General features: G+C 33.2%; 1 protein-coding gene across 4 annotated transcripts in view; it reads left to right on the plus strand.

The window, feature by feature from the left end:
• The first annotated feature begins 3,305 nt into the window (after positions 1–3,305).
• Positions 3,306–19,070, plus strand: part of LOC148602276 (voltage-gated inwardly rectifying potassium channel KCNH6-like) — a 127,905-nt gene continuing 112,140 nt past the window's right edge. The window contains exon 1 of one of the 4 annotated variants that reach the window (XM_088553904.1): positions 3,306–3,658. In XM_088553904.1, the coding sequence (XP_088410030.1) occupies positions 3,583–3,658 (76 nt within the window). In that variant the 5' untranslated portion in view covers positions 3,306–3,582. The remainder of the gene's footprint in view (positions 3,659–19,070) is intronic. The other 3 variants (XM_088553900.1, XM_088553901.1, XM_088553903.1) reach the window with 3 other exon arrangements.

Here is a 19,070-nt window from a genome sequence, read left to right on the forward strand (position 1 = left end):
ATAACACAAAATGACCAAAGTCTACAGGTCCGTAGTGAATTCAGGGGTTAGAACTCGTCAATATTTTCTTGGAAAATTTTATTAGTTTTGTAGCCTTAGTCAAAATGGGCATTAGCCTGGGCCAACTTTTAAAATTTCGGGACTACCCATGCAGGTGCAAATGATGTGGCAGGTTTAAACTTGTTTGATGGGCGACCAACGCACCCCATCTCCATCAATTGCAGATCGTTGGCAATGGCAATCCCAAAAGGGTGATTTTTCTAGTTTGATTGTCAGTATCCGACGATCTCTCAATTATCTCTCTACACAAGGGTATGTGACTTAATCAAGATCCCTTTTGCATGGAATATGTAAAATCAGTGTGTGTATTAAGTATCTATTAGTATTCCTGATTTTTACAATCATCGTTGATAAGTATAATAGCAGGTCATATAAAGTTTACCACAAGACTAATCTTGATGAAAAGTACGACATTTAACTTGTATATTGATGAAGTTTCTTTGAATGCTTGCACAAAGAGAACCAGGTGTGAAATTTCAGCATGTTTTTGTAGGCAATAATCAAGGATTAACATCGCTTCTAATCGAACGAATCTTATCTTTGTAAGCAGCTAACAATGGTTTAATTTTGGATTTTAACGCTACAAATAACCTCAAGAAATCTGCGATGACGTCATTGTTTTCTAATTTATCGTTGATAATCTTTAAGAAAGTGGCACAATTGCACCCCATCTGCTTCAAATTCCCAAAGAAATCAGTTCAACTTGAAGGGTTGGCTTTTACACAGCTTATCGCTTTGATGCCAGCATCAAAGTAAAGAATGTTGAAAGGTCATTACCAAAACTCCGCCGTATCTGCATTGTCCATAAATGCCAGACACGCCTTGACGTGAAATTGACATTATTAAACTGTTAGTTCCCTAGAGCAAATGGCAGATCCAGGGAGATGCGAGGGCTGAAACCCCCTATTGGAAGAAAATTTTGCAGTAAATGCGGAAATGTTGGCTTAAAAACCTCTTTTCGGCTCTTTTTAAATTGTGTTAACTTACAGGATGGAATGTATCTATATTGTAAAATTTGATCAGAGGTCCTGAATTGTAAACTGGCAGTTCCATGGAGGCTCCCTCCCTTTAGAAAAAAAAATTGTTGAAAAATTGTGTGTGTTAAATCATGAAAAACACTCACCTCGTCATCCTCACCGGTGATCCTGTCAAGAAATTTTTTGGGGCCTCTTACTTAAAATTCTGGATCCGCCACTGGTAAACACGCAAAGTAAGAACAGGTAAAGATTTCAAAATGCCGTCTTATAGTTTGTTAAGGTATTTCGAAGGTTTTCATTGTAAATATAGAACTATTTCTACCTCTATATGCGTGGAGTAACAAAAAATACTAAAAAATATTTTCTTTACAAATATGTTCTATAGTGAAAATATTTGATAGAAAATATGACTGTTACTCGACATGTCTAGACTAGAAAATGCATGTAGAGGTAGAAATTAGGTGTCAATTACTGATTTATATTTATGGAGAGTTGTAGAGAAAAAAGGGGAGGGGTATCGTATCCATTCTGCACGTACCTGTTGCAAAATCTGGTTTTTTTTAAATACAGTGAAACCTGTCTAAACCGAACCCTCATCTACCTTAACATTAGGTTTAGATCGATGTTCGATTCCCCCGGGTATAAATTACATTAAAGGGAGCAACCATTTTATTTTTAGGGGGTAGAGGGTGCTAAGATTTAATTTTCTATCCTGCCTTTTGTTTTGAATATTAACAAAAACAATATGATAAATCACAGATCCTTCTTTAATGTTTTCTTAATGGTGTGTCCTGCCTTTTTATTTTTTGATCCTATTTATTTCGAATATCCTCCTGACACCCCACTAAAATTAAATGGTAGTTCCCTACACTGTCACAAAGGGACTTTAAAAAATGTCACAGGTTTTCCTATTTTTCAAAAAAATAGGTTCGGTATTGGCAGGTTTCAATGTACTCATTTTTATAAAACATTTGAGTTATTATTTTAATTATAAATCATATGATTCAAACATTGAAAAAATTCGCCTTCTTTAGTTGAACTTTAAAGTGCTTAACATGGCGGATCCTGAATTTTTCATAAAAGGAGAGAGTTATCATTTGCTCATTTTTGCCATAATTTTAAACAATATCAACAAGGTATTTTCCACAGAGGGGTGTTCCAAACCCTGGATCCTCTATTACCTCACCAGTTGCAGTCATGTCCGTTTTAACAGTTTTAACACTTTGAGCTCCCAAAAAGTCGTGAGGGTGAACGATCCTGCCTTAGATCTTTAAATATACTATATATCAATGCATTCGAAGTACGTGCATGCACCCTTAAGCTTTTTATTTGCACTTTAATGCAGAGAACGTACTCCAATAACTTTATTTAATATTAGGCTTATTTGTGTACAGAAGACTATGTTCGAATTTTCATTGTTCTTTAATAAACTGTTTCCGTACTGGTCCAGTTTTTTCTTCAATACAAATTACGCATTAACTTCTCAACAGCCATATTATATACAATTAAGTGTCAGTCTCTGTAAGAATCAGGCAATGGGTTGCACATCAGTTTTCCTCAGTTTGGTCTTCTATGCATCGGATACAATCAATACAGCTAGAAAACAACCGAAAAGCCATTTGAATTTATCCTGAATCATATATGACATAGATATTTTTCGACTGCTTAATATAGGGAAAACGTGGCTGGAACATTTTCCCGTCATTTTTGCATAGTGCATTTCAACTTAAAGAGGCAAACATTATGAACACTTTGTTGGTTGTTTCTGGAGGTCATGAGGCATAAATACTTGGACAATACCATAAAATCTCTTGTTTTTTTTTCTTCATGTACCACACCTTATACCCATTTCGCCTGCATGATTCTTAAACAGAGAAGAACTTAAATACTAAACATGAATGTCTCATTGAAGAAAAAAATATATTTATAGAACTGTAACTTGGTCAAATAACTGAAATTGTAGTTGTTTTTCATTAATTTTGTAATTAAAAACCTCTTGTCATTTGCCACTCTCTAAAGCATTAACCGATATGAATTCGATTAATCAAACAGTCCAGACAACAAGCGTATCGAATTAACAATAATATAATTAATACGGCAAACACAACGTTCCTATATATTAAATAATTCTACTCAGAGTTATAAAAAAATGTTTAACAACTATCATCAATAAATAATAACCTTTCGATTTCTTCTCTAAGTGGCGAGAGAGTGTAAACAAGGGACGCATGGGCTATATCGGCATTTCGCGGAAGGATATTTGTTGCTGAAGCTGAATACACCGGCGTAAGCTGATTATTTACTTTGTGTGTGATGCGGCCAGCCTTTGAATGATCTATAGCGAACAAATCGATATGATCGAACTTAGTGAATAAGTGTACATAGAAGCAAATTAATTTCTCGACATGGAAGGTTCTGCTCGGCATGTTTAAGCTTTCCGAGTTTCTCACTCGCTGTTTGGAATTTAAAATGTCACGGAGTCAATTGACAAGCCTGAATTTTTCAAGTGGAGTTTTATAAAATGGGGTGAAAATAGGATTTTAAGATGCCAGTTCGTCGTGGTCATGTAGCCCCTCCTAACATATTTATTGACACTATTATAAGAAAATTTGACGACCAGAGTAAGTATACATTTTTTTGTAGATCTTTACAAATAGATATTTTATTTATTCTTATAAGTAAATTAGAATATATGTAATGTAAATATCGTATTGAATTTTCATGGAATCAAAGATCACAACTTATGATATATAGCAGCTGGGTTTAGAAGTCATCAATATATTTGTTAACAAGTAATCTGCGATACAATTTGATAATAGCTCCACTGAGAACAATTATGAAATATAATATATGAATAAGATTTTTTTTATATTTTTTTGTCTTGTCTACTACGTTTATAATATTTGATTTCATTTTTGATATCGATTGATAAAACACGTTTTCTTTGTTGTATTGATGTTTGTTTCATGTACGGTTTTGTTTTGTTTTCTACTTTGTTTTGTTTTTCTAATGAAATCGGACTCTCAAATACCTGAATGTGCTTTGAAACTTTTCGTGACTGAAATGTTTATTACATTAGAATTAAGTTTTAAAGTTACCCATGCAGTTTATTTTCATATCTTGTCGTTTGTTATAATTTCTGATATTCTTTTTTTTTTTTGTTTTTTTTTGTTTTTTGTCTGCTTTTGACAAAAGTCGAGTTTCCCCTAGTATTGGTTTCTGTGTTACACATAGTAATTATATATAAAGGTGACACACGAATCTGGAACAATGTCATGGATATTCAGGATAATCGTGCTCAGAAGAGGTGTAAATGGACTGTTTCACGTAACAAACATTTTTTTTATTATTTACTGTGTAGTGGAGGTCTGAATGTTTATTTCCCCGATATTTACTTACAAAAACTACCCGCCCCATCAGAATCAAATATAGTCACCCCCTAAACTTAAAATATTGCAAATAATTATTATATGTATAACACACAACGTAAAAGGTGCTCCAAATGATTTTTTCTGCATATCTGAGAATTACAATCTACTATATACACGGGAAGTAACGTTACCAATTATTTAGAGTCGTATATTGAATATCGTCCCGCTTTCAGTTGAATTGCATTGAAGTATAGTGTAGGATAGTCGAGCTAGAATAGTCTGTTCTTATAGCATTTGATATGGTTGGCTAAACAAAAGATCATAGCAGCTAGGCGGATCCGAGGGGGAGGGATGGGTTTCTTGGTGGTCCTTTATGAAATTGAAATATATTTTTTTTAATGTTATACTTTTTATGTTTAAACATTAGAAAAATATTAAATAACAAATACAGTACTATATTATTAAGTAGCTGTCTTTGTAAGAATCATGCAAAATACACCCAAAAAAGGCTACATATTTTTATTCTTGTAATTAAGTTGTTTTATGGGTCTGTACTATGAAATGTGTAATTCTTTATTCAAATCTGCCTGCTCTTAAGAGAAAATCCGCATTGAAAATCCAGTAGATTCTATTGTATTTCAGCGCCATTTACAGAGTTATTTCCCTTAATTTTGAAATCTTCAGTGCATTCTATATAATTTTTATCTCCTAAGAGCACGGGTTATATGAAAAACCACATGTAACTTTAAGTTTACTATGACATTTCAAACAAAATATCAAAAATGATTCTTATGTGGAGTGCTACTTAACACAAGTGAATGTCATGAATGTATTCTTTGGCTTTTTGGACATCTGGTTATGGACACTCTTTTGGAAATCTCCTGATCCGCCTCTGAAGTTGGAAATATTATCATATACAAACTATTTATTGAATAGGAATACTTCAAATATTGGCATATTTATCATTCTTAATTTCTAACAATTCCCCTCGTGTCAGAAGTCTGTGCTTGAAAGTTATAAATTATCTATTTCTTCGGCTCATACCCATTCAATATATAACCCTAAATCGCCTTTTATCTGATCACGTCTATCATTATGGAAGTCGATTTGTGTCAAAAGACTTAATAAAATAGCTTCAGAGTAATAAATTTCGTCCAGGCAAAAGTATGGAATACTGGGGGTGACACCTCAGCTTTTATTTTTTTTGTAATTCTAGCAGGACATAAAAAGATTAAAGTTGATCGTTCATTAAGGCTTCAGGAAAACATTGTTACTAAAAGTAGGCCTCACTAACATACAACATGAAGTCAGGCGTGGTCAGAAATTGTTTTGTAGCGATTGATTCTTTTCACGAGTAGAATATAAACCATACTCCATTAGTAATTGTATTGAAGTTGTGCTTTATCTCAGTTGGCCAAGCGTCGAATCCCAGTACTAGGGTTCTGGGGACAACTGATATTTGGTTGATACTTTTGTACACTGCATTGTGTATTCAGTTTTTAAAAAAAATGACCCAGGCAATTTTCTTCTCATCTTTTTTTCATCGAGAATTTAAATGCCCATCTAATGCTAACGGTACATTATAATTGAATGAATCGTTTCCTTCAACCCACTATTTACACCAGAAATCGACCACCGTTTCCAACTTCCGGTTTTCATTTGCCTTTTCTACTATTCCTTTGGTTTATCAATTCGGTGTTTTTGATATAACACTGCAATGAAATGCATCATCAGATCAAAAGAAATTCCGACTTCCTTCCCAATAGAAAAGGAAAAGAACCATTACACATCGAAACGACCGGGCCCGAAATTCGAAGAGAAGAAACGAATTTTCCGTGTTACTCTTTAAAGAAATGGTCTATTTTATGGTGGTGAGTTGTGGAGTGTAGTCATGGAGCGACATCTTGGAGTAGAATTTTGGAGCGATATTTGGTGTAGAAAAGTTTTTATTCAACCCTGTCATTGACTTACATAATAAAGGCGTGCATAGTTTTGTTTCAGAATAAAAACAAAAATAGACTACTTCCTACAAAAAGTCACGTTACCCTTGTATATAACATATGACATCGCAAATTAAACATTCAGTTTCAAATCCTAACCCAATGCAACTCCAAGACTACACACCTTGTCTCCACTCCATTTAAAACTATGCCCTCTTTTGTGTTAAGCACGAATCCGAGGAGTTGGTAGCTTACTAGTTAATGGTAGTTCTTAATTTTCCCTCACTCTGATTAAATTGATATCAGTGAAAAAAATCCGTACAATGTTGTGGCAGTTTTTTACCACGCAACTTCGGATTTGATCATTCTTATGTTATCTCAGTTCCCACAGCACAAAAAATTTCATCTTCGTCAACCCTGCTATATCTTTAACAATATATTCTTTATACTTAAAAACCCTGACTTTAGTTTTTGAGCTATTACTACTCGTATCACTTATATTGCAAAAGATACACACAAATTGTTGAAATCTGACAGATATTAAAATGCAATTATTCACTTGGAAGAAGTTTTCGGAACGATAAATGTCAGAACTGAAGCTTTTAGTACAAGATGAAGGTAGTTTGCATAGTAGCTGTAGCGTTAGTGATAAAGGGGATGTTACAGAACTGAACCCGGAGTCATTTGATAAAGACAAACTAATAGTGTTTTAATGCTGCTTGTTTTTAAGATAACTGGTCTCATAATGTTATCACAGAATAAAAAGCACCACAATTTTTGTTACCAATTAGAATGTTACATCTCAAAACAGCACTCGAAGAGGGAAACTTCTCTGTTGTTCTGAAAGGAGCCAGATAATGGAAATCTAGTTATCATAATTGTCTTATTAATGTTTTCTTTAGTTTGCATAGCAAGAAATTATCAACGAATTTTAGTTACTACCAAGTTTCGTGTTTCACTACTGCACATTACGAAACTTGTTAAGAAATTATGTCTACCCCTTTTAATTTGAGGCTATATGTCCGTCCGTCTGACTACCTGTCACGAAATTTCGGTGCATCTTGTGTTTACGTTCCAAATGTTTTGCGTTTTTCGAATTTCGTCGGTTTTATGTATTCAATGTGCAAATAAATTTAAGTCCTTTTTTTCGCATAGTAAAATTTGACGACTGCCGGGCATACTTAAGACCAGAGGCTAATTAGGGATACACTGAAGAAGTTTTATATATCTGATACACATTACATTGAAAATAACGTGATTCTAGGTTTATGACAAAACTGTTTATTTCTTGACATCATTCTAATTGTTGCAGTCATTACATTAAGATATAAAGAACTACTTCTTACTTCCTATTTAGATGACCTTTCAGAACATCCAATCAAATTTTAGGTTTCACGGATGCGAAAGTATTTTTCAGAATTAAGGAAAACACTCTAGCTTCTGAAAATGACATCCTTAGAGAAGTAGACTGGAGTATTGTTATATTCCACATGTAGCGACTTTGGTACGTCTAATTTTAATAAGATTGCCTTGACATCTACACCCCCAATCCCCCCCCCAAATAGAATAAAATAAAATATAAAATAAAGATTGGTGCATCATGTACAGAAATGTGATCGCCTCTTAGCCCAATACCGTTACTGGTTTGATCAAATCATGCACAGCATTGGAACGATAATATAAAAGTCATCCTAATCTAATGTTGACAATTCTAGTGACGGATGACCATTGTTTTTCCGGGTTCGACTTGGACATTACGTCTCAATGTGTTTTGTCTGACAGTTTGATGTTAGTTATAGCACATACAATGATGATGTCCAGCGGAGTAGAAAGTCTTCCCTTGATCAATAGTGAATCACCTCAACTGACTTGGAATTTGCTAAGGAGATGGAAACCTTTTTATCAGGCACAGAAATGGTATGATTGAAAGTTTAAATCTCCTTTTTAATTGTCCGGTTCACCAAGTGATTGTCATTTAATCAAGGAAATGCCGGCTTTATGATCTATGAACACCACCATTATGTACGCTGTAATATATGTTCTGTAGCGTGGTTGCCTTGCATTAGGAAGTCGAAAGGTCACAAAACGAAAAAAAACGTGTGAAAAAAAGCTTGAAAACGGCATTGCGAACCCCAAGCGGACTCCTTATATGAACATCGTTTATGGGACAATGATAAAAACTTGTGAAGTTTATCCGGGTCTGTGTATGATGTGTAAAAGTCATACACATGTATATCATACTGTTTTTATTATAAAAAAAAAGACGAAACAAAAACAAAAACAAAATCAAAAACAAACAAAAAAACTGAGCGTGTTTCCCTGTATCATGAACGTATTTGTTGAATTTCTATGTGATCTAACCCGATAGCAAATTTTGTTCATGTTGTGGATAACGATAACTATTTCCCTTGGTAGCAAAACTGCCGCGTAAAAAACTGACGTGTAAAAAACTGACGCGTAAAAAACTGACGTTTAAAAAAACTGACACGTAAAAAACTGACGTGTAAAAAACTTACGCGTAAAAAACTGACGCGTTTGATTGTTTGAAATGATCTCAAAATTGGCAAAACACTATTAAAGTCGGGAAATATTGTTCAAATAATCGCCCATCCTACCCCCAAAAAATTTCTAGCAACGGCTGTAAATATGCTTTATATAATGTGGGATATTGTCAAAATTGCCAATTTAGGAAATCAATTTAAGTAGCAGTCTTAATACAAACCTGACAGGAGCCGTATCATGCATGCTCTACCGGTGCATCTGGTCCATGTTGCTCATTTGCTTTTGTTTGATTTTAGTTACTTCATGTTATTTATTGTGTGTGGCTGTTTTCCGTGTCTGATCTTTGTCCCTGGATTACATTCTTTTGATTACCGCTATAACCTTGGTTCCCTTGATTTTTTGGCCATGCAAAAATCCACGGTATTTACTTAAATTTATTTCTTGTTCAGAAACATTTACAGACCATATAAACATTGGTTGTAACACTTTCGAGATAAAAATAATATAGATTGTTATGAAATTGGCACATCGCAGGAGTTATCGTCCTTGATTTAGTTTTAGTGGGATATTAATGTACACAGGCAAAATTATTTCACATGATTTTTACCTGAAATGAGCAAATACACTAAGTGAGTTCAAGTGAAATTCCGGTGAATGGAGCCTTCACGTGAAATTCACACGAAATTTTCACATGAAATTCGTGTTTAGTGAATTTCACATGAAAATCATGTTATTTTCATGTGAATTTCACATGAATTTCATGTGAAGCTCGATTAACATGAATTTCACGAGAAAAATATTTGCCTGTGTATGGTTTTCTCAAAAACACAGATCAGAATACAGATAAGACTATCGTTACTTATAAAAAATATAGCAAATATATAAAAAAAAAATATAGTAGACCGAAGGCATGGGTTTTCTTCAACAGCCTGTTCTTATTTTAAATGTTCAATTGTTCATTTGCTAATTTTAAAAAAGACAAAACAAAACAAAACAAAAGAAAGACAAAACAAAAAAAGGTAATACAAAACAAAAAAACAAAAAAATTAAAATAAAATGCAAACTATTTCTTTCATAAATGCGAAATGAACTGACTAATTTACATTTTTTTTAAATTGATAGATTAAAAACTCAAATAAAAAAAACAATACAAAATAAAACAAAAAAAAACTTAATATTAATTATGTAACAGGTCGAGAGTTCAAGTTTTAGCACATAATAAACAGATATATATTTTTTTAAAATGTTCTATTTAGTAATGCATCGTTCGACATATATCCAATAAACCGAAAAAAAAAACGCATTAAATATTAATATTCAAATACCAGTAATTATACGCCCACGATTGATCTCGATAAGGATACATAAAACATTGCAAACAGCTGCTCAAGTTATAAATTATGTTCGGGCTAACTACATGTACATACAATTTGTAAAAGAACGAAAGGGGGTGGTCTATCAGGCGTATTTTTAGGTTTTAAGTTCAACTATGTAAAACAGTCTCCGACAGATAAAGGCGGTAGTTTTGAAAAGGGGTCCAGAGACCGGAAGTTGGGTTCCAGACAGTTATTATTTGCTTACTTTTGCCCATCTATAACATTTCTTTAACAGAAGTTACCAATGGGAATCCGCCACTTGATATTTCAGTACTGGTGTACATAGGAAAAATTATTTCACGTGATTTTCACATGAATTTCACATGATTTTCACCTGAATTGAGCAAGTAAACTTCGTGATAAATTTCACGTTAAATTCAGGTGAATCGAGTCTTCACATGAAATTCACGTGAATTGATAACATGAAAGTCGTGTTAAGTGAATTTCACGTGAAAATCACGTTAATTTCATGTAAAGTTCACATGAATTTAACATGAAGCTCGATTAACATGAACTTCACATGAAAAATATTTGCCTGTGTAACGTTTAAATACAGCTCAACTACAGAAAAGTCCAGGAAACCCCCCACCCCAGAATTTTTACGCCAGTAACCCAGTCAAGAAAGAATTCACGATACATAACAGATCCAAGCAAATGAACATAGGAAGAGTTGCTTTAAGGACGTAACAATTGTATTGAACAGTTTCATTGATTATCTTGAGGTATGGTGAATCAACCCGTGCCTGGTTTTTAGACGAACTATATTTAAATTCGTTGTGTGTCTATTGCCGAGGAGCTGTCAAGGAAATAGTTAAAAACTGATAACTTGTTCAATTTGAAAATTGTTGTTTAGCGTCTTACGGCAGATATTCTATGCATTTCAGTTTGACCTATAGAACAGACTCAGTTTTTACTTGTCTTATTTTTATTCTGCTTGCTCATAGAAGTAATAGTGGCGGGATGAGGTCATGTGAATTTTTGTTACGCCCTCTGTCGTTCACACAAGATAGTTATATCGTTCCATCAAGATATTATGTCATCCCCACAAAAAGTTATCTTGTTCTCTCAAGATAATGTATTATTTCCTCAAGATGATGTGTCTTTATTACCTTAATTGAAGGAATAATATCGATTCCATGGAGGATCAAAATAGTATCTTGATGAAACCACACAGTATCGTGATGAAACCACACAGTATCTTGATGAAACCACATAGTATCTTGATGAAACCACATAGCATCTTGAGGAATGGCATATTATCTTGAGGGATATTTTCACATGGTCTCATTGTGCCACCGTTAGTAACAGCCCACAGGTAGGCTGGACACTGCCTGCTATAAGACCGAGGTATATATTTCTGTTGTTCGTGGAACAGATCACTATTTCTATGGTATGATATTTTTGTTGTTGGGGGGGGGGGTTGATGGTGGCGGGATATCTTATATAACTCTTGAAAAGCGATGTCTTAAGCTACATTCATTCATTAATGTACAGAACTTAAATGATGTTGGTGTATGCAGGGAAAATGCCACATGCTTTACAGCCTTGAACTTTCCAATAATAATAAAAATGTAATAATGTGCAACCATGCATGAATAATTTAACCCATAAAGTCTTTTAATGTGTCATTTATAATAGTTACATAGTAATAAAAACGTCTTTGCGATATATTTTACAATATCAAGTTAAACAGATCGATTTTCTTAGAAAACATTTACAGGAGCGTGAATCAAAGATGCTGGAAAGGACACTGTCCGTTTTGGTCTATTTTGTGATGTACACGGTTCTGCCACGCGTAATTTATAAGACAGTTTGTACATGATATTTTATTGTTACGTACGGTTGTTTGTTTTTAGCATGTAAAAGTACACGTGAACTCTGTATAGATATAATGGAACCAATGGTTTGGTGCATGTAACGGTAACAAATGTAGAGGAGCAAAATCATTTATTCTGAATTCGGTTTGATGAAAGTCCGTTTGTCTGTATGCCTGTAATCTCCTTTTCACTTAACCGCCTCGATGGTCTCTATGTTGCTTGCTCGCCTCGAGTGCGGAACGTCGTGAGTTCGAACCTTGACCGAGTAAAACCAAAGACTTTAATACTCTCCTGCAATCACACGGTATTTAAAGGAATATAGTGGAGATCTGGTTGGTTTTATAACCATGAGGATTTATAGAGCTGATCCACACTTACCTGGGTACAAAGGTACGGCTGACTTTTTAATATGACCTACAGATCAAATTATGGGGAAGATATCATAAGTTGAAATGTAGTTGGCGTGCACGTCAAAGAACAAACATTTACCGTATGAGCGGAATTGCAGGAGTAGCTAATGGCTTAATGTTTTATTCACTTTGTACTTAAAATTTTTTTGTCGTGTCTCATATTTGTATTCAAAAAGAGGGGATACTGGTCTACTTTATATCCAGAGAGAACATAAAATTTTGCAAAAATAATTTCGTGAAGAGCTCAGAGCTTGGAATAATACGTTTATACTCTCCTCTAGTGAACAGTCAGCCAGATGTCTTGTAACTAACTATCATAAACAGAATGCTACATTGAAACAATCCGTGAAATAAACATTTACAGTCTGTGTCTTGTCTACGGACCACCTGCCTACGAAATACAACGCACGTGACGTCATGTTACCATTAACAAGTTAAAACTGTTTATTACATGATTGCAACAGCTTATTTAATTAGTTCTTAAGGGTTTACATCGTAATTATAGAGCCTGATAAGCTTTTAGTTTGATTTTAGGTTAAAAACGAATAAGAAAACGGAATCGAATGTGTTATGAAAAACAAGTACCATAATTAAATCAAAGACTGAAGTCTTCAAAGTCGATAATCGGCAAATATTCTCTGTCACTGATTTTGGCTTACTTTCAATATCCGAAATGGCACGAATGCGGTTTGCTCTAAAATCGGGCGACTTCCGCTAAAATATTACAATCTTGGGTCCCTTGAATATGATTTCATACTCTTTCGTAACCGTGATGACCCGAATGTTACCCGGAACCATATTGAACAAATGGCAATTGCTAGATATTGGGGTCCTGATAATTTATATATGACCTATATATAGTCAATTGTAACGAGCCCCTGTGTTTGGATCGAAAACGGTAATATTACATAAGTTCAATGCTGACCGATCATTTCCTCTTTCAATGTAAAATTTCTCGTTCTCATACAAGCAAAAAAAAAAACAAAACAAAACAAAACAAAAAACGTTGTAGCTATCGTTAGGTCGCTTATGATATTGACCAGGGAACCTCGTAAGGAACCAGATTAAACAACTGGCAATAAATATTCATAGATATCGGGGCTGTGCTAATGTATACGACCTATATAGTCTTGTAACGAGCCCCTGTGTCTGAATCCGAAACCGGGTAATGTTCAATGCTAACCCATCATTTCATGTAAACTTCCCGTTCTCATACAAGCAAGAAATACACGTAGAACACATGTGTATGATATTTATAAGGTACATATTTGTCTCGTATGGAGCTAGAACTATGACGCTATGACAGTAAACACGGCACAGATCTGTAGCATTACATGGAGTGTAAAAATATAATTATGCAAATCATATGCGATTATGAAGTACAGAAATTACAAGTGCAAGAAGTCGCTAACAATATTTACGACTTAAAAAGTTCTCGCTTTGTGAATCTAATATTAAAATACCAAATCCGATTTGGATTTTATTTGGTGAAAAGTATGATCACTGCACTAAGTTTCGTACTTCAAATAATTACAAGTTAACCAATGTATGAAACTCAGTAAAAAACTGTCTTTGAAAATATTCCGGACATAAAGCCCCACTGAAGCCTACAATTTCACGGTTGTCAATGGAATGCGAGGTTTAAAGCTCCATCGGTTAGGATGAGCATCATGAGCGTCACGTGATATTAAAGCGATCTCAATACCGACTGCGTCGGAAAAAAAGAATTTTTTTACGAGTTGCTTCGCAAAGCACAGGGTCGTCGAATTTTCATAACATTTGTCGTTTCTGTCCCTAGTCGTCATTTCCCCTGTAAATGAACCCCTGTGTTCTGAATCAACCTTTGCTCGAGTTTTAGCAGTTTAGACAATTAGAAGACACAGAAAAGGTTTGTCTTATACACTGTGAACATATTCATGTTCTTTTAATAGTATTTTCTCGGTAATTAAATGGGATTCTAGACAAAAACCAGCGAATTCTGATCTACATGATTTACGTATTAGCTTGTCTGCATTCAAAGTGATGTCAGATTCATCATACAAATGGAGGACCACGAATGCAAGAGAGAATGTTTTTAAATTACTCTTATCTGTTACAGTAATTGTTTTAGAAATCAGGGAAAAGGGGGATAAGGGGATGCATATAAATATATTATAAAAATGTATTTAGAATCAAGTTCCAATTGTATCTGAGTGTGACCATTAATGTAACAGTGGATGTAAAGCCTCCCATTTTGAAAATTTCTGAAATTTTGAGGCCTTGATAACAGCTAAATTAGATAATAGTTTGGACTCTCAGTCCCTAAAAGGATTAGGATCAGATGTCCCCTTCAAGTTTCTCCTCTATATTGAGCCATGGTTGAATGGCTAATGCTAATAATATACACATTGCAATGAGCCATGCTTCCAGTTTGAAAAGGTACTTTGGGGTCCATTATACAAGTACTAATTAATATTACACTATCTCTGCCTTCTGGCTGAGATAAGGTAATGTTTATAAATACATGTATAATCATAAATATTTCACATTTCAGAACTAATGATTACATATTATCGCTATTTTGTTTAAAATCCCTTTGATCTTGCTATACTATAATTTTCAATCTCATGCCAGTCGATTGAGAATGAAAATTATTGCTAGTTTGTATGTCCTCACGTGACATACAAGCAACAGCGTAGGAATATTTGACGACCCAAATAACCATCTGTTTTTTTACTGCGTATGAAATAATGGCTAATCTGTAGCAATATTTTCTAGTCTACAATGGAAAATGATTAAATACAGTAACTTACCCAATTAGAATGAATAAATCCTGAAATAATTTAACAAATTTTAAACGCGATCGTCATAGTTAACCGATTTAAAAAAAAAATGTGTATCACAGCTGCACAACATAGGTGACGTCATGTAGCACTTGAAAAATAGTCCTGAAAGGAAATTTTGCAGTGCTTATAAAACTTGCATATTTAGGTCTAGAAAATTAAAAATAATAGAAAATTTATACCTTAAAATTCAGCAAAACAGCAATAAACAGATTCTTAAATATTTTTTCAACTCATGGGAGTTTCTCATGCATCAGATCAGCATGAAAAACTCCTTCTTCCTGAAAAAATATTAAATAATCTAATATTTGGCAGTAAGAAATTTCACATGTAATCAGTAATCATAAAATGTAATTGATTACTGTGAAGGAAAAGTTATTACTACATTTGGATTCCTTTGAAATTATGCTGTGTTCCTGAGTCAGAGAAAATTTGAAATATTTTGAAAAAAATCAGGTACATGTAATTATGTACTAGTCTTCGTAAGAAATATGCAAATCCTGTAATACGTGATACATCCCAAAAAGGCTACATATTTTTATTTTTGTTCTTATCATGCTTTATAGGTCTATGTGATAAAATTAATTATTCATTCCACTCTGCTCTTAAGAGATAATCCACATTGAAAATCAAATAGTTTCTATTGTATTTTAGTATCAATTAGAGAGTTATCTCCCTTTATTTTGAATTCTACAGTATATTCCATACAATTTTTATCTCCTAAGAAAAAGGGTTATATGTAAAGCAACAACTGAATTTCTGTTTACTGTAACATTTTAGACAAATTATGATAAATAAAAAGTAGGTTATCCAAGCATGAATCATATTTTGCATGATTCTTATTTGGAGCACTACTTAAGATTTTATGGCAGACCACTACATACTAGAAATATGCTAGTGATTTTTCCAATCCTCATTTTTGGTTTGAATTTTAACCCCCTTCCCTAAGTGACATGGGTTCCAAATTGTGACTAGAAACATTGTCTCAAGAATTGTATATGATTAAATTGGAGATATTTAAGATGTACTAAAGCCTCACTTCACTCTGCCAAATTAAATTGTTATCTACAGGTCACATCATGGACTACCATACAATGGAAACTGTCAAGGAAAGAATTAATTTTTAAATGATTGTCCTCAGATTCATAGAATAAGGGCCATATCAGCAGGTACCCCATATATGGCTGGTGCCATACCTAAAATTCTTGCCAGAAATACCAAAGGAAGGAGATATTTTACAAATGCCCCCAGAACCATCTCATCATACCTTTGATAGGTATGGGTTCTACACCTCTGCAAGCCATGATTTTCTCATTCTTTTTCCCAATCGCACAGGCCAACTGTAGGAATACTTATGTACTAATTTTTGCTATCTTGTTGTAGACAGAAAAGTGTGAATAATAGTACCCTTAAAATTGATTTTTAACACTATATAATGTTGATTATTTTTTGATGCTGCAAAAATTGACACCTGCAAATATGTTCATTTGACAGAATTTGTGAAAATTAGCAACCATGAAAATTAATATGTTTACAGTATATCTGAATGTACATATATGTTTGTTGTGGGTGTTTATTAAATAGGCAACATTTAAAAAATTCTATAAATAGATTTTTACCACAGATGGAAGGTTTGGAGAAAATATGATTTATTTATCTCAACATATTTTATCTATCTTAAATCCATAAATTATTTGACAGATGTTGACTTGTAGTAAATGCTAAAGATATTGGAGCTAAACACCAAACATTTTGTAAACTATTGATATCCAACTTTTCAAAACATCATTATAGTTCTGTTTAAGAAGTCAACGTCTTTTCAAAGCGATAAATATTACAGTTGATAGATTTCCGTTAATCGTCAGTAGATACTTTGAGTATGACAATGTTAAGGCAAAAAACATCAAAATATACTGGATGATGCTTAATTTATCACAATTAATGGTATAAAATGATAGTAAATGAGGCCAAATAAAAAAAAATTATGTGGTTCCGGTCACTTGACCAACCCTTAGTAGTTTTGATTGTTGAAATGAAAACAAAACAAAAAAACAAAACAAAAAAATTACCAACTGACCGAATGACCAACCGTAATTTTCTATTGACTTCTTTTTTTTTTTTTTTAAAATAGAGCTAAATTTACCGTCACTTTGTTCAATCACCATGGTAACAGGAGGATTAAGGTTTTGAAACACAGCATTTGAGTTCATATTGAGGTTAAAGATGGTATTAATAAATGAAAATGACAACTTCAACTTCTTGAGTTAACTATAATGTAAAACAAATCCTATCTTTTAAAAGGATAGCCAATGCATATTCTCGTTTTGTTAATACCCAAATCTGATTTAGATTTTATTTGGTGAACTGTGTGATCACTGTACCATGTTTTGTATTTCAATTGTTTTATTGGTCCAACATTTGAAGTAAGCTATTTCCAATTATTCAATTTATAAAAAATATTTCAATATATAAAATTGATCGAAAATATTCCGGACACCAATGCCCCCAATGGAGCCTTAGATTTCATGGTTGCTATCACAATTGTCCAATCAAATGTGAGGTTGTAAGCTGTGTCGGTTACTTTGCCATGGTTAAGCATCATGGATGTCACATGATGTTAAAGCAAACTCAAAACCAACTGTGTTGAAAAAAATTTTAACCCTTACCTACGACCCTATTATTCTCTATGAAGTGTCTGACTAGTACAACTGACCGACTGACCAACCGTAAATTTTCTATTCACTTGTTTTTTTTTTTAAGCACAGAGCTATGCCTACCATTTCTTTCTTCTATCACCATGGTAACATGAGGTGCCAGACAAATACAAAGCAGGGTCTGTCTGACTAGCCAAACATTCAAGTCCTAAATTGCTTTAAATAATTGCCATTTGATGTTAAACCACATTCAATCAATCAATTCATCAATTATCAATAAATCAATCTTTTTGTTTTTGTTTTTATTTTTATGTTATTTTGTAATTTCTAAGAAGTACCAGTAATAAAGAAGTCTTTATGGTTTAATAAAACTACTTCCAGTTAAAAATAACGTTGCCTTTTGAAAAATGTGGTGACCTTACAGGAACCTTTGAACTTACATGAAAAATCATGAAAATAGACACCAAAAAAAGCAAAATAAAATGCTTATCTCAATGAGAGACCCACATTCCAAATTCTTTCAAAGCAAAATACATAAATTTTTCAAAAATGGATGACACTATGTGTTTCCACCATTTTGTTGATGTTCCACTCTTTTTGTACATCTTTTCTTTTTTAACTTGTATAATTATATCAATTGAAGCAAGACTATTTGCAGCAGCTTTGATCAGAATATAATTAAAGATTCTGTAGTTCACTTTGCTTCACGTTTTTTCTTGTTTCAAAAACATTTCAATTTATATTGGAAAAACAATTTTTGTTGAAACAGTCTTTGATTTCTCAAAAGTAGATACATAAATTCTTTTTGTCAGCAGTTTCGATCAATAGGAAAATATTAAAAGAACGAGTAAATATAATAATTTTTTCTATTTAAAATTTCCTGTAGCGAAACTCATAATTGAATGCATTGTTAAACTTTTATGTTATGGCTGGAAAGTGCATCTAAACAATAAATTTGGTAATAATGTGTCTGTAAGCGTTTCTCTTTATAGTTAATCTAGTTGTTTATAATTGAATTATCAATAGTAGCAGTAAGATATTGATAACAATTTAAATGTTTGGTGAGGCATATTTCTGGAGTGTCTTAATGTTATATTATTGGAACCTGGAAAACCTATTGGGAAACTCATAGCAAGGAATA

This window comes from Perna viridis, chromosome 11 (assembly GCF_037379345.1).
Source record: "Perna viridis isolate PV_CMFRI_1.1 ecotype Kerala chromosome 11, ASM3737934v1, whole genome shotgun sequence".
NCBI classification, from domain to species: Eukaryota; Metazoa; Mollusca; class Bivalvia; order Mytilida; family Mytilidae; genus Perna; species Perna viridis.